Source organism: Cebidichthys violaceus, unplaced genomic scaffold (assembly GCF_023349555.1).
Source record: "Cebidichthys violaceus isolate CVI_PGR_0920_01 unplaced genomic scaffold, fCebVio1.0.p SCAF_8, whole genome shotgun sequence".
Classification (NCBI taxonomy): Eukaryota; Metazoa; Chordata; class Actinopteri; order Perciformes; family Stichaeidae; genus Cebidichthys; species Cebidichthys violaceus.
In genome coordinates this window covers 7,504,048-7,520,660 of record NW_027176964.1, presented here as the reverse complement: position 1 = coordinate 7,520,660, position 16,613 = coordinate 7,504,048, and the positions used below count along the sequence as shown (strand labels likewise).

The following is a 16,613-nucleotide window of genomic DNA, read 5'->3' as shown; positions in this document are numbered from 1 at the left end:
ACAGTGGGAAAAAAAGCACAGGCATACATAATAAAATGAATGATGGCTGAATTCCATTTAGCTGCCTCAGTTTTAGGGTCCTGGTGTTTTTCATGGGAGACTTGAATAGAACAGAGACATTGTTAAAGTTGAAATAATATAATGCGATTTTCATGAAGTGATGATACCATACATTCTGAATTCACATTCTGTAATGGCCTCCCATCATAGTAGTTTTTATAGTGACTGAGTCTGCTATATCTTCGCTGGATTCAAATCACCGTGCAGGGGATTCACAGGATACAAATGTTACTGTTTGTAATGCTATCTCACTGATATGAGCCTCAGTATTACTGTTCACTCTCACACAGCTGCATCATCTCTGTTAAGTTGCTGCTAATTCTAGTGGAACAATTCCTATTTGAGCTGCTTCACATTAAAAGCAGTGCCCTGGTGGAAGCAAAGGGTGGACTTTATTGTGAAGCAGTAACAGGAAACACAATGTATTTCCCACTGATGTTATGTTCAATCAATGATTGAAAAAAAGAATGTGTCTCAAAAACAATAAATGTTGTTTAGATGCAGTTACTTTTCTGTTCCAGGAGTGTGTGCTGTAGTATTAATGCTGTAACTACAGTTGCAACAGGACTGAAATCGTAAGGATTAGAACATTCATGTTATTTCTAACACATGTTATGATGTACATCACCAGTTCAGATTGCTGTCCGTAGAAGTTCACATTTACGCTAAGGTCTTCTGAGAGCTATAATTCCATGTTTTCTTGCATGTTATTGAAACTACCCCCCAAACAATCACGAGGGTCCTTTGACATTTGCGTCTTTGTTCCACGATGCCAAATACCATTTTTCCAGCTCCCCACTCAATATCCAGTGTTACATCAAATATCTGTTCAACTTTTTCCTCCATCTTTTTTTTGGTTTCTGCTCCCCACTCTTACCATTGTATTGTTCGACCTTGAGTGAGATGCTGTCAGGCGCTTTTTAGAACATAAGCGTTGCAGTTTCCCATAATCCACCGGGAGTGTTGAGGTGAGAGCTGTGGCCCACTAGCACTCTGAGTGGCTGGCAGCGGATCAAAAGCAAACGAGGTTCCTGAGCTCATTCCAATTATAACAGCACACACTATCAACTACAAATACAAACAGCACGTAAGTGATAGCGCTGGTGGCCTGGAGGACTGCTGCCAGAGAGCAGGCAGCATGCTAATCAGGATACCTCTTGCCATGGGCTATTTAGGGAATAGCCTCTTATCCCACCAATTCCCCATGCCTAAGCCAGGGAAACGAAAAAGAAAAAGGGGAGTGAATTCCCTAAGTGCACGGTCCAAGGACAAAATATAGAAAATGGATCTTTATCTTTGCTGTCGGCCAATATCCATATTAATTACATAAAAACACGTTGGATTTGTACTGAATAAAATATAAAGAGATTTGTCGAACACACACAGATACAAATTTTGACCACCCTCTAGAATTTACTTTTCTCGTTTTAATTTGATCATCAAACAAGTTAAATAATCTTTTTCTCTCTCTCTCTTTTCAAATCTCACATAGGCTTTTGTTGACTTCACTAAGCTGGCATCGTACACCCTACCCTATGGTTTAACCTTTGCAAAAGCAGGATGTAGAAAGATCCTCAGTCATATGCACATCACTTCACACTGTTTGTTGCCATTAGTCTGATTATTCATAACATCTTCCCAAGCATCCCATTGTAGTCGGCCAATCCGGGGAAAGTGATTTATATCCGGTCGACTGTCATGGGGGAAGGAAGTGAGATGTTTGGAGCGGGTTCTGTGGCAACGCACACGCTCCCCCACTCGCACGGACAACCCCTCAGAGTTTGGCAACTCTCCAGAGCCATGCAGGGGCGGCGGAGTACAGCGGGAGCCTGAGCGAGAAGCACACATTGTGCACCGCGGGACCCCACCAGCCCCGGCCCGAAGGCACAACTCTCAAGGACATGGAGAACTGGGGCAGAGAACTTCCAGGCTTCCCACTGGTAGGGCAGGCAGAGAAAAAAAAAAAGAAGAAAAAAAAAGAGGGAAAGTTTCCAAAGTGTCTCTGTCTGTGTGAGCGTAGCTGGTGAAATGTGTTGTTAGGAGACATACATTCTCTTGGTCGGCAAACACTAACAAGGCAAATGTTTGTTAAGCAAAGAACGTTTAAATGTGGTCTACAGGTGAAACCAAACTGGATTATTTATACTTAAATAACATTTGTGTCAAAAGAAAATGGGGTCAGGCCGGGGTCACGAGTCATAGGTGAGTTGTTGCATTGGAGTTGTAGTTAAAATAAAGGAATACCAGTCTAGAAGGTTTTTACTAAAACCATGTCTGTCCACGTAGATGCATATAACTGTGTTTGTGTTTCTATCTCTGTGAATCCAGACTCTGATCTCCTAGTCAAATATAATTACTGACTTGTATAACACCCCAGTATCTGATACATTTGAGTCGATGGCTCAGAGAGCCTCGTGGTGTCCAAGGAGGGAAGTGTAATTCTAGGTTTTGCAGACGAATAAAAATGCAATTTGAAAAATGGAATTTACAGTTTACTGTTGTACTAAATCCAAGACTTCTGGTTTACAATACTTCAAACAAGGTGATGTTTACGGTTTGCAGTGTGCAGAGTGAAAGGGCGTGAAAATCTTCTGCATATTTCTGTAACATAATAACAGAAAATAATGGACCAGGTTTTTTTTGTACATAGAGAATTGTACAGAGTAAAGAGGCAAAATCTTTGACACTGCTGTAGCAAGCATTGGAAGCTCTTTCCCTCATTGTCCTTCCAGTCAGGAGCTTAGGTTTTCTGCGGGTCAGCCCCCTCTCTCTCTACATCGGGGGGAAGGAACCACACAGATCTGAGATGGAGTACCCCCAACCAAACCTTACCACATCGACCCGTGCCACCATCCTGGGCCTCTAATGGAAGTCCCGGGCATCCAGACACCTCCCCCGCTCCGACACAGACGTCAAGTAGCGCTCTACTCATCATCGGAAGCAGCAGGCCTCACAGCCCTCCTTTTTTCTCCCCAGTACCGGCTTTGTGGGAGCATTGCAGGGCAGATGTGCCCAGATGAGCACGTTCTAATTTGTGGGCCCAGGTTAATGCTCCGCCAGAGGCCCCCGAGGATCAATAGCTTTATTTCCCTAAAACGCCGGCGTGGTGAGAACCAGTTCACGGGGAGCTTTTAATATCGCCATAGTTCCAGTGACGACTGGGCCGTATTGATTGTGCCCGCGTGGAACTACGTGCGCCTTCTGGGGAAGGATCTATTTGTGTCACCCTGGGCTGGGATGGGGGCTCCGCTGGAGGAGTGGAGAGCTCAGCCAATGGAGGATGCCAAAAACATCAAAACAGCCATGTTTACAGATTACCCAAAGGGAAAGCAAATTACAGCAATTATGCAGGCTGTGGGAATACTGATATCAGCATACCTGCTATTTCACTCAGAGACTACTTTTATGAGGCTAGAACACATACAAAACAGCACACTCAATTTGATTTGATGGCTAAGCCCTCAACAAACGATGGGATTTAAACAAAGCGCCGCACATCAGATGCATGCAAAACAATGTCTATCCAGGGGATCACCCCTGTTTGTGTACGTCAGGTCCAAAAAATATTTTCAGTTGTTTTGAAAACTAGATGTGACAGTTTACACAAATATCTGTTGGGCGAGTATGTATCTGGCAAGGATAACGATGAACATGTAATATTGAACATTGACTCGACCATAGTTTTTTTTTTCCCAAACAATGGCAATTAATCATTCTTTGTAAACACTGCAAATTGCTTTACAGAAAACTAATTTGCCCTCGCAGCATTTATCCCCATATATCAGCGCAGAGACAACGTACAGAGTCTTATCCAAATCACAGGCCTTTGTTTGCAGCTGTCGTGACACATTCATGACTGGGGCCATAATAGTCAGATTCCTGTTATAACCCCCGGGGAGAGCAGAGAGGATGGTGTCACATCCAATTACTGCGGCACACTGTAGAGGTAAATCATAACTCGTGCCATGAACTCTAGAATCTGAGGTACACACACACACACTGCATAAGCATAGCCAGACAACAGTTATATCAACATTGATAGAATATTGGAAAACACATTCTGCTGGTAACTTGGAGGTCATGTATGGATTACACAGGGAAATGGGATTGGCTGGAGGCCGTTGGCCGTCTTCTCAAAACATAAATTGACACACATAAGATCTGGGAGCAAGTGAGGCAGACGGTGCTTGCTCGAGATTTTTACAATTATGGATTTGCTCGCCAGCGTGCCGAAATTGAAATTGCAGATGAGGACGACGATGCGCTCCCTTATTGGAGGAATGAACGACCGGGTCACCGGGTTCACCCGCACCTTCTCCTCGGCGCCAATGAGATGCTTTTTTTTCTTGCGGAGTGGAATGACTGCCTTTGTCTTCTTCTGGAGGCCTGGTGGTTTTGGTGAGTTGGAGGCTATCTCAGCGGTGCATAGCCCCGTTTCACCCTGGAGCGGTGCAAAGCTCCTGCCCAATAAAACAGGCTGCGTCCCCAGGGCCTCTCCCTCAAGCCTCCAGTCAGCGCTTGTTTTTGCACCATTTATTTAGTGTGACACATCTCCAATTAAACTGTGGAGGCTGCTGCATTCCCCCCCATAACTACCTCTTATACCTCCCCATAGACTTTCTGTCACACTGAGAGCGTGGGTATGAGAGAGAGAGAGAGAGAGAGAGAGAGAGAGAGAGAGAGAGAGAGAGAGAGAGAGAGAGAGAGAGATCACATCTTGCCTGCCAGCTATGATCACAATGTCATTTTCCCCTCAGTGGTTAGGAGCCTCCTCTGAAAGGTGCCCTGAATTATAATTATCAAAATATTGAACAAGATAATCATCCTCTTAAATGATGCTGCCACTTCACCATTCGCCATCTTAGAACATGCATAGAGTAATGATCTCCTGTAAGCTCTCATAACTCATTTAGTTAGAACACAGCCAAAGACACCTCTGGTGCAGCTCTGCACTTTGTCACATACATAATGTTGAAAGTCCACTTCTCCACTTCTGAGTCCTGCGTCCATCCGTTGAAATTCACGAGTGTTTTAAAAGGAGATCTTTCACAGGAGGGGAAGAGTCTCCTTGCCACCTCTTCATCCTCCCCCAACGGCCCCAGACACAGTCACAGGAGGAGTGACTTTGTCCGACCCCAATACCGTCTGCGAGAGCGCAGCTGAGGGCAGCAGCTGCCAGGGAGGACTGGTGGGGGAGCGCCCAAAACGCCGGCTCTGCCAAGCAAAGGGGCCGGGGGGAGCCCCAGTGGCAGCTGGGAAGGGTGGGGCGGCCAGCTGTGGAGCAGCAGGACGGAGGGGTGACTAGGAGATGCCACTAAACCTGAGTAGGGTTTACACAAATGCACAAACAAGTTTTTAAATATATATATATATATATATATATATACACACGTATAGGCACACTCAAAAAGTTGACACTTGTGAAACCTTTTCTGCACTACACACACACACACTCATCTTCACCAGGGCAACCCACGCAGCCCGTGGCCCTCTTAACTCCCAACACCACTCTCCCATCACGTGCTTCGGCCACACATCTGGTGCGCCATCTGTATCGCTCCCCCCAATGTGACAGGTAGTCCCTCTCCCTCTCTGGAGGGAGCAGAAGGGGTGAGAGAGGGACGCATGAAGGTAATTTTGGGTGTAAATGTGCTCTGGACCTCTCTGGATGCATCTGGACGGAGCAGACACGCTGCTGAGCGGCGCAGGGTCATTATCAGTCGGGAAAGTGATTACCAGAAAGCGGATGAAGACCTAACAATCATATCGCACAGTCACATTTTGACAGCGTACACTTAGTTTATGCAGTCATTCACAGCCTCCCAATAAACGGTCAAATGCTATAAATAACACAAGTCATAAAATATATTAAAGATTCTTCCGATTTATTGTAATGTACAGGTATACATTGCCATGACACACATGTGACCACTTGGATGAGGGGTGCAGAACGCCAAATATTAAAAACAGCCATATAAACAATATCGGAGGACGAATGAATTCCTCTTCTTTACGCCGCTGTACATATGGGATCAATAAAGTATGCACCATAAAAACAAATATCAAGCCAGTGATATAAAAACTGCACAACCGGTCTTTACTGTGAAATCAAGGAATCCATTTGAGAACAGTATTTTCACATCTTATGTTACATATTTGACAGTAACAATCTTTATTATTCACACACAACACTTTTTTTGAATGACATCAACTTCGACGTTTTATTCAAAAGGGAAAGGGGGATTCCAGCATTGTCAAGACTAACAAAACAAAAGTCCTAGTCAGAGATATTTATTATACCAAGTTTGATCGTTCCCATTCACCAATTTGCAGTCAAAGGACAAGACTGAGGTGCTTGTAGAGAGGAAAAAAGAAAAAAGGCTCCAGAGAGCATTGACTTGCAATTTGCAGTGGCATCTGCTACATATCACCTCATAGGGCACATCTGTCCAAAAAAAGGGCCAGTGGCCATTGTTCTGTCAAGTTATGTGGTTAAAAAAAAAAAAAATCTATTCATGACCAAAATTTGATAAAGTTTTTTGTTTTTTTTCACAGACTTAAATACACAGCTTTACACAGAATGTGTTTTCAGACATGTTTGCGTTTATCCTACAAGGAATTTTCATGCATGTCCATTTTTTTACACAAAAAAATTCATACAGTGCCCATGTTACTGATGTAGCAGATCCAATGGAATCGTTCAAAAGTACAATTCAACACAAAAACAAAACAAAAAAAAGAACAGAATGTGCTGGATGGGATCATTAAAAAAAACAAAAACATTGACACATACACTTCATGAAATAAACAACACAGCTAATAGTACTAGTTTCCAATGTCTTATACAAAGTTAGCTTGATCTAAAAAGCATAAAATATATTTTTACATCATCACATACATCAAGACACGTACCATGGCCTAGCCGGAAGTTCGTCTGGTGCATTATTTCATCTCCGAGTCCCCCCCCCCCCCCCCACACACACACACACACACACACACACATTTCCCTAGTGCTGGCATTATTGCTTCTTATGAACAAGGAGCTGAAGGACAGAGAAACAATGCACCACAGTAGATTGAAACTGTACATTTAAATCATCTCGGATATCCAAAGTTTTTGTTAGCCCGTCTTCACAATCTGCAATGCTAAAGGATAAGGCAGTTCCACTTTTAAGGCATTGCTGCTTTGAGACTTACTGGACCAGAGGGTGAGGGTCAATGTACATGACAAACAGAATACATTTTATAGGCGAGGATCAGAGCCCAAAGAGAGGGGGAAACGTATCTTGTATTTTTGAGTGTTGCATGTTCTTGTCTGAGAGAGACTCAGTGAGCTACAACCATCGTTTAAGTCTGCTCGGCTTTTGACCAGAGGTCAAAGTTGAGGCAGAGATCAGAGCGGAGCTGTGTGGGTTGCTGTGATCGTCTCTCATTGCTGGTAATTCCCATACTGGCCCTGCGGAGAGAAATGAGACAGAGTCGTGTTACTGAACCTTCTCGAGAAAGAAAGAGAAGAAAAAAAAACGCACAGTAAAAGCTTTTATTCACGCAATCACGATAGGGTGCAAACAAACATCTGGGGTTTCGACCACATCATAATGCAAACCATGATTTATGGCTGCGTTAGCTGGTATTGACCAGCAGGTGGCAGCATGGCCTCACAACTTGAGAGCTCTTACATTCTAACTTTGTACCTCAGGCTTCAGCAGCAACATGGCTGAGGACACGAGGTATTCCTTATTAAATAGCGGACACTTGTTTCAAGTGCAACAAAAGTAGTTGATGCAGTTCTAAACAGGGGTCGAAGTATGTGTTTGGCATTGATGCAAAATACAATGGACACAAATTTTGATAAACAAACTATGATCTGACAGTCAACATTTCAATTCAAATATATATATATGTGGTGTTATCAGAAGCACAATAGTCATCCAAACCAGTATAGGGAATTGAAGAGATTAAGGACACTGCCAAAGCACTCAGCTTTTGGCTGTCTCACTGAAGACTAAGCATGCTGTGTTTCTGGACCTCATAACTTACAATTCGACCCCTGGTTAATAAAATAAAAAATTTAATTAAATAAAAAGAGAAAGAAATTAAAGAACGAAAAAGAGAAAGATGGAAGATAAAGACAAAAGAGAGACAGAAGAATCATAACAAATGCAAATTAAGGCTAGGTGGTCAAACGTCTAGATTGGACGTCGAGGTCTTCACAGCAACCATTACCTTTGCTTCTTACAGAGCTAGTCAGGGGTTCAAATCCCCGGGTCTTTATTTCCTGATGTGCCCCTGAATATTCAAAGATAAAGATATCAAAGTGTAGCTGTGGTCCCCACATAAGACCACAGGAAATGCAAGGGAAACAAATAGATCTCCCTTTTTAAACACTACAGCAATCTGCATCACGTTTAAGGAAGAATCCTCGTAAAGCCCTCATATTTCACTGAATTCCTCATTATTTAACCGTATTTGCCAGGATATATAACTAAGATTCAACTAAACAAGTGAAAGACAATAGTAACACATACACTGTTTTGGGAAGAACAGATTTAACCCCCCACTATGATGTCAGCATGCACAACATACTAACTTTTAATATTTACCTTCTAACTTCACTCATATTGGTGTCACTACACAAAATATACAACTTAGTCTGGCATGAACTGAATAAGGGACAAACTACGACCAATGCATAAACTAGTCGCTGTGACTGTCCGGTGTTGTGGGCATACTCACCTGGTCATAGCCGTAAGGGCGTTGTGGCTGGCCCTGTGGGGGTCCCGGTTGAGGAGGGCGATAGCCCCCGTACTGCTGTCCCTGCCCCTGAGGATAGTTAGGATACTGTCCTGGGGCACTCTGGGTAGGACCTACGACAAACGTTGAGAACTCAAATTAAAACGATGCATGTTCGACCGAGTCAACTTTAACCAGTTTTTTAAAAAAAAATGCTGTTGGGCAGAGTCAATTCGGAACTCTCACTCACACAATTAAAAGAGTTGCCCCTTTGCACATCTCTTCTTTTAACACAGTGCAAGGGTTCGGTCTTTTCGATGGAGCTGGGACAATGGAACTCAGGTTTGGACTCAAAAGGAACCCAGTGTGAAAGCGGCCCATGTTTTGCTCATTAACTATTTCTGTTTCCCACTTGTTACTCTGAGAACTCCAGGGAATCCCTGTTGGTTCACTATCGCTAATGGGCTGCAATAAAAAAAAGCAACAAAAAAAAAAGCTGATGGATGACAAAGACAGGATGGTGGATGTGTCAGACCCATTTGTTTAGGCTGCCTCCATGTCTGACTCGGTAATGAATGAAAATGAGTGAGCCGGGTCGGAGCTGGGGCGGTGATTTCCTAATGCAAGGAGACATCAAGGAGATTCTGTTGGTCTTCATTAGAGGAGCGGGCTTCATTAAAAAAAAAAAAAAAAAAAAAAAGGAGACAAAAAACCCAGACTTCATCAGCCCCCGTATACTGTAGCTATCTATGCAGGTGCTGCGGAGGACCACGCTAAGCTCGACTGTGGCTGAAGTCAAATGAGGCCCACGCAGCATCGTTAGGAGCTCATAATGCCTTCTGCTGTTGAGCATAACCTTGTGAGGGCCGGCGAGAGAAGGCATGTGTGCCAGATGGAGCTCACCTCACAGCCTCTGCCTCTCCGCAAGCTCATTACTAACACCAGCTCTGGCTCAGACAGAGGGGTGAGTGATGGAAAGTTCCGGTGAAAAATGGGATGAAGAAGAGAGAAAAAAAAAAAAATAATAATAAAAAAAAAAAAAATAGATGATGACAGAGCTGCAGGAGCCGACATACTGACATAGCACGTGGAACACTTTTTTAAACAAACTTTATTTTGGTTAAAACCCAGAGGCCGCACGCTCGTTGTGAATGCCCTCAAGATAGAACATTTTAAAAAAAATACGCAAAAGGTATAAGTCAATTAAGTGCTCTAACCAAAGTCTACTAGACTTTTTTTCAGTTCAAGTTAATTTGTCCATTAGCTTGCCTTTTCTATCATGAGCTCCAAAGAGTGGAGACTGCTGAATGTAAAATGATTCAACCATTTCCAGCAACAAACAAAAAAAGTTACAATCTTCAATGATTTAACTTACACCTATTCTTTAATATGCATGTATACAATTAACATATTGGCTTAACTATTCAAAAACTAGAGTAGAAAATGTTTGGCTGGTAGTCAACACACACTTTGCCCAATGTCTGTACCCATAAGCCAAAGCTCCTCTCCCACTCCCTCAGAACAGTGTGTCATATCAAACTGCAGCACCAGGAGAAAAGCTAATGTGGCGCCAGCCACCACTATGCTGATTAAATTTCTCTTCCACCGAGCTCCAATCCCCCAACCGTTCATTAAGGTGGTTCTTTAATTCCTTGCTCTTGATGATGCCTCGACATGCATTTGGCACAGTCAAGGGGCCGCAACCACCAACTCACTCAGGAGGAATTATTAGTCGACAGTTACAAAAAGAAAAAGGGAGCGAAAGAGAGCGGATAGTGCCTCCTGCAGGACAAATGTGTGCCACTGTTGGAGGGAAAGCGACTCACCGTAGCCCTGCTGCTGCGGGGGGTAGCCCTGTTGACCCGGGTACTGCTGTTGAGGAGGGTAGCCCTGCTGCTGGGGGGGGCCTTGCTGGTAGGCTTCCTGCTGCTGACCATACTGGGCATTACCTTCAAGGGGCAACAGCAGGCAATGTGAGCAACATGTTCACAACTACAACAGCAGAGCAGAAATCAGTTTATGAGCCAGCCATATTTTAAGAACTGGCTGTTTTTTTTTTTTTTTTGTTTGTATCAAAATGGCTGGACTGTCTTTACTTCAAAAAAGGAAAGCGCTTGTGTTTGAAAAAGGTCAAAAAGGAAAACAGTGTAGACAGAAAAAAAGAAAGAAATAAAAACACACAACAAATAAGTAATTGTTAATTAGACAAAGAAAGAGAAGGAGCTCTTTATTATGAATCTGTGATCTTTGTGACTTTTATCAGTGTGGCTGCTAATGAATAATACCACCCCTTAACACATAAACATGGAGAAAATTGGCAGTATAACAAGTGTGTTATATAGAGGGTAATGCAGTGGTAGCATATTGCTTAAAAATAATTGTCACTAGTGCTGCTCTTCTGCAAATCAGTGTGCACACAATCTGTGTATCGCCAAACAAGGGCAGTACGCTTCAAGTACTTGCATGTAGGCAATATGAATACTCTGATTATTACTATACTCCAAACACGCAAACCAGTAGCACGCCATGGAGTTATCAAAGTATCCTCTGGCATTTTATTGTGACAATCTGAAGGATTAACATTGTACTTAAGACAACTTTGGCCAGTAAGACTCACACAAGACTGTCCCTGACCTTTCTTTCACACCAACAGGTGGAGTATCAGACATGATTGGGGGGGGGGGGGGGGGGACACGGGGGGACGATGACGACTGACTAGGTACTAACTTGTTCATGGACTGCAGCACCTTTTGCAACAGGGTGCACTCTCGCATGTGGACGTTTCTTTAAAATTAGAGGCCGTATTTTGTCTTTGATAGAGCCCAAAGTCACTTTGATTTCCCAGAAAATAATGAAGAAACTGAAACGTTGGTTTTGTCACAGTCTCTTTGCATCATTTGTGTTTTAACACAACTCCTGGGCTTATTTTCTGTTGGGGTTTTTTTTCTCCAAGTGACTGGAGGGTTCTCCTACCTTCTGAGGCTCCCTGTCCTGCGTGACTGTACTGGTCGCCATAGTAGTCTTCCTGCCCTGGGTACTGCTGAGGGGGTCCTACATACACATACACACAACATACACACAAGTAGATTCAAGGTGTTGTTGGATTGGTTGTGTGAGGGGAAGAGTGGAGAGGATGGATTTCCTTGCCGCTAGTTCTCGTTAGAAAGCTTTCTTTTGGTCACTCGACTAGTTGTGTAATTGGAGGCTTTAGATTACATGTCTAGTCATCAAGATGTCTGTGAGCTGCAGAAGTGGAAATAGGGGAAATTGAGAAGAACAAGAGTAAGAAATGCAGGAGGGCGGGTTAGGAAGAAGAAAGGCCAACGCTCACAACTTGCACACTTCACAGACACACTGAGGGGTATACCTTGCTGTGGGGGTCTGTAGGGCGGCATTGGCCTCTGGCCCATGACGTGGTTCCCCTGGTTGACCTGGCCCATCATGCCCATTGGGTTCTGTTGTCCTTGGTAGTGCTGCGCACCACCACCAGGAGGCATGTTATACTGCTGAGAGGGAGGCTGCTGGTGCATCATGGGGCCTGCGGCACACCAACAAAGAGTCAACTCTCAAACTGTACTAGGTACTAAAAACATACAAGCAGTAGATGGCTCATCGAATGCAGGGACACATGAGTTGCTTTACCTTGAGTGGGCTGCATGTTCATGTTTGGCCGAGGCCCATAGTTTCCCATGGGCTGGCCCTGGGTCATGTTCATTTGGCTCTGAGCTGGGATGCCCTGGGAAGCAGGGACGGTGTGATTGTAACCACCCATCGAGCCATGGCTGCTGGGGGGCATATTCATAGAGCCACTGGGCATGTTTGGGGGCTGGTTGGGGCCTGGACCGGGACCTTGCATGGGCATGTGATTAGGCCCTGGAAAACGACAGCAGAGATGATTCATGACTTGACTTTAAAAACCACAATCATATTTAGTACTCAAACTTGTGTGTAATTTCCAACACATTGTGATATATGTTAGAAATTGATCTATTCTTTAATTTTTAGATACCTTATATTCTTAATACATGACGAGAAAATAAATTATTGTATTTTTATTTTAACATTTACTTAAATCTTGGCATTAGCAGTGTTATTTATATATTATTAGTTGCTAAAACTACAACACATCATGATAAAGTTATCATTTAACTTTGCCCAACACTCACTTATACCGAATAAAGCTTGAACACATCATTATTTAACTCAATGGAACCTCTGGTGACGTTAGCCATTAGCTACGTTATTTAGCCGAGCAGGACTGTGCTGCTCACCTGCTGCTAACAGCTTAACTAGCTCTCCTCGTGCCAATTTCAACACAGATTTGTATGTACACAATGTAGCATTAGCAGAGAAAGATAGGTTGGATGAGAGTGTTTGACCACAGATGTGTAGCCTAGTTTGCGCATGTGCAGTACCGATCAGGCAGGTTGTATGGAAGGGACAGCGAGCGACACGTGTTGTTATTGTTCCCGTGTAGAGTAAATAAGCTAATCCAAATTGTGAGTAACACATATTAAAAATGCCATTGACTTCACGACACGTCCAACAGCATGACAAAAAAAGAGCAGATCAGAGCAACATGGTTCCCATTTGTTCAATGAAGAATGGGAAGTTGCGAAGGAAAACAACCTCCAAAGCAGGGCAACTCTTTCGTGATGCTACAAAAACATTTAAAACTGAAAGCCGGTGCCTACACTCAAGTCACCTAAAGAGTACAAGTGATGCCATTATATTGTTATAAATGTATATTCACTGTTGTAAACCTTCAATGGCTATCGAGCAAACATCACGGCACAGCTTAAGTGAACACTACCAGTTTAAAAACAACCCTACATGCAACATGTTCTGGTTTCTAATATGGTCCTAGACGTTTACCCTTCAGAATGTACAATGCTTGCGTGGTACAGCAATCAGTGCCTCTTTAATGTTTTTTTAAAGCATAATAAAAAAACAAACAAAACACACACACTGAAACAAAGCATGATGTTTAAGGAGGAGGGGATAACCATGACTAAACGAAGGTCAAGTCCAAGACCACCAATGCAGGCGAATGGGTGACATCATCCTTCAGCAGCGCGACCGCTCTCACAGTTCTCTGGTGTTGCTAGGCAACCCAAGTGAGACAGAGGCTGAGAGAAGAAGAAGGGGAAAGAAAAAAAGAGAGAGAAAGACGAGGGAGGGAGGTGGGGGGGGGGGGGTCACTTACCAGGCATCTGTCCATTCATCTGGTTCTGCATGTGTGGGGCTGGAGGGCCACCGCTGACCATACCCTCAGACGGCATGTTGTGACCGTGAGGAGGCTGAGGGGGGGGTCCACTTTGGTTCATCCCACCGGGTCCCATGGGCATGTTTTGAGTGGGCGGCTGCAGACACAAAAACACACATCAGCTCGCTAGAAAACACATCTGAGCAGGAGCCACTTAAAAAGAGAAAACTGATGAAAAAAGAAGCGGATAAAAGCCAAGATCTCCGTACAAAATATTACAATACAGTAGAACGGCTGTAGCTTAAATAATCAAGGAAGCCAGACATTTTAAAAGATACTGGATTGAGAAAGGGACAATAATTACGCATGCAGTATAATACATAGTCACATAATCACTGATTTAACTGATCTCAATGAAGTCATAACCAGGGCTCATCAATGACTAGAAAAGTGTTAAACACAGACCATTATTATCCAATTAATAGTAAATCAATTCGATACACTGCAGCTTTAAATACGATATATGACTAGACGTTTTATACTTCGTATTGTGAACTTTTGCACATCCCCTGCGCAATATTTAGCACATTTCAGCACAAAACTACTACTTTTAAAACTGTTCAGCTCTTTCATTTTAAAACAGATGTATTGTAAATATTCTTCAGTATTTTTTTTTCATATTATTGTACTTTTTTGTATTCTTTATAGCTTTAAAGCAAACCCCAAAATGCACAGAACAAGTTTATACTTGCTGTGCATCCATAAATAAAACCTACAAAAAAATCAACAGGTCACACTGATACTTGGAGGAGCACTCCGGTTCATCTGACCTTTCAACCTCTAGTTAGACTGGATTTGACATTAAATAAGAAAAAAACATTACATCATACATTTAAACTGTTTGTTAGTGCAACATGACTCTTGTTCATTTGTAAATATAATATTACATTAAACTCTTTGACCAGAATCCTTACTTTATAAAAGGTTTCTAGAGTATTGCTGAGGTGATTTACCTGAACCAATACCAAAAAAAAACAACTTATTTTGGACATGAGCAGAAACATTACCATATGATGCAGAGAGGTCACACTGTTAAACACAATTCTGTCGCTAGTAACAATCAGCAAGGACCAATACTCACAGCAGGGAGGAGAGACTGCATGTTCTGATTGGAGTCTGCTATCGTGGCCAGGTACACTAAATTTCTGTGCAGCATCTGTTGATACCTGGGCAGGTGGAGAGTCGTCAAGACAGGTTTTGAGTTAATGAGCACTTAAAATGACTAACGTGCATACAAGAGGGGGGTTCATAACTTACTGTGAACATTCTGCTGTTTTGCCTTTACTTTGGAAGTCCATTATACACTGGATCAGCTGGTTGTTTTCGTCAAGTAACTGCAACAGCAAATGCAGAGATTTATGTCACGTGTTTACATTATGTGTGATAGCAGATAGTTTACAATTAGTGACATGGAGTAATGTATGGCTACCCCCTTGATTTATGGGGGTTATTCTGTCGTAATTTGAAAACAACGTGGAGAATGGAGGACGTTTAGTAACAGATGAGTGTGCGATTCTTGCTAACAAAAGACGCGTCTCGCTAGCTAACGTTAGCTGTCCTCCGCTAACAAAACGGCAGGCCCTCATTCATTAGAAATATAATTATGCGCTAGACTGGTCCATCGACCTAAGACTCGTCGTTCACACGTGGCGCCGTGACTCCAGAGAGGTTCATATTCGCCGCGCTTTGACCCTGCAAAACTGTTCCCGATCTATTCACAGTCGGACTTGGACGGGCACCGCTTCACAGATTAGCTCCGCCGCTAGCACCGTCTGATGCCGTTGCCTCCATTCTGAGACGCGCTAACATGAATTACCTTTTGTATTCCAGCGGGTGTTATATCACCCTTCCCGCGCTGCCTGTGAGGTGCAAACGCCACCGACATGGTGATACTCTATGCAATTAAAGTGAACGAGAGCATAAAAGTCCAAAGTAGCTAACACACTTCTCAAATCGGTAGAACTCAGATCAAGCAGTTTAGAATAGGATTCAATTTCGTAATGCAGTGGTCCGTTTTAGGGGGGGGCGTACAGCACATTTGAAAACATAGTTGAGATTTTTGATTGTTAAATCACACGGGGACACCTGGTGTTCGAATCAAATTTTGATGTATTATAAGATTTCAACATATGTATTTATATAATTGATAGCCACAATACATTGGCCTAATAGAATCACAATTTCACCTATTTTTTTTCATATAGTGGAACAGTCTAGATCTGGTCCTAAAGGCCACGGGAAATGGAATGCTCTAAAGAAAGGGGAATCACAGTCAGAGTTCTAATCTATTCTATACAATCGTAGTAATAATACAGTTTATGCTGCACTTATGCAGTAGTAGCTCATATACACGTCTATTAGTCCTCGTTCTATGTGTTTAGTTCACCCACATTTAACTCTCATTCCACATTGGCTCAGTCTTGAAGTTGACTCAATGGAATTGAGTCAATGGAAACTTAGAAATGTTCGTATTGTAACTTTGAAATATAAAAACTAATGGTCCGCAGAGCAAATCAAATAGCGAGGATTCTAATCAAATGTTAATTACAAATTT

The 16,613-nt window shown here is 42.9% G+C and overlaps 1 protein-coding gene across 3 annotated transcripts; it reads right to left on the bottom strand.

The window, feature by feature from the left end:
- Nucleotides 1-7,025: 7,025 nt before the first annotated feature.
- Nucleotides 7,026-16,047, bottom strand: ss18 (SS18 subunit of BAF chromatin remodeling complex). 3 transcript variants are annotated; one of them, XM_068738302.1, is made up of 11 exons: nucleotides 15,876-16,047; nucleotides 15,317-15,393; nucleotides 15,141-15,225; nucleotides 14,000-14,156; nucleotides 12,436-12,666; nucleotides 12,161-12,331; nucleotides 11,767-11,844; nucleotides 10,620-10,742; nucleotides 8,797-8,927; nucleotides 8,287-8,349; nucleotides 7,026-7,516 (listed from the first exon to the last, which is right to left on the bottom strand). In XM_068738302.1, the coding sequence occupies exons 1-10, from the start codon at nucleotides 15,942-15,944 to the stop codon at nucleotides 8,332-8,334; spliced, it is 1,140 nt and encodes a 379-aa protein (XP_068594403.1). In that variant the 5' UTR covers nucleotides 15,945-16,047; the 3' UTR covers nucleotides 7,026-7,516; nucleotides 8,287-8,331. The 3 variants fall into 3 exon arrangements, with proteins under 3 accessions (XP_068594403.1, XP_068594402.1, XP_068594405.1); XM_068738301.1 differs by lacking the exon at nucleotides 8,287-8,349; XM_068738304.1 differs by lacking the exons at nucleotides 8,287-8,349; nucleotides 11,767-11,844.
- Between the last annotated feature and the right edge of the window lie 566 nt (nucleotides 16,048-16,613).

Bases quoted from the DNA above. Each gene is read 5' to 3' on its own strand.
- ss18 (XM_068738301.1), bottom strand. From the start codon at position 15,944: ATGTCGGTGGCGTTTGCACCTCACAGGCAGCGCGGGAAGGGTGATATA. The intron at 11,845-12,160 runs GTATACCCCTCA...ATGTGTATGTAG, and splicing joins CTACAGACCCCCACAGCAAG to GACCCCCTCAGCAGTACCCA. The intron at 7,517-8,796 runs GTGAGTATGCCC...TTCTCTCCGCAG, and splicing joins GCCCTTACGGCTATGACCAG to GGCCAGTATGGGAATTACCA.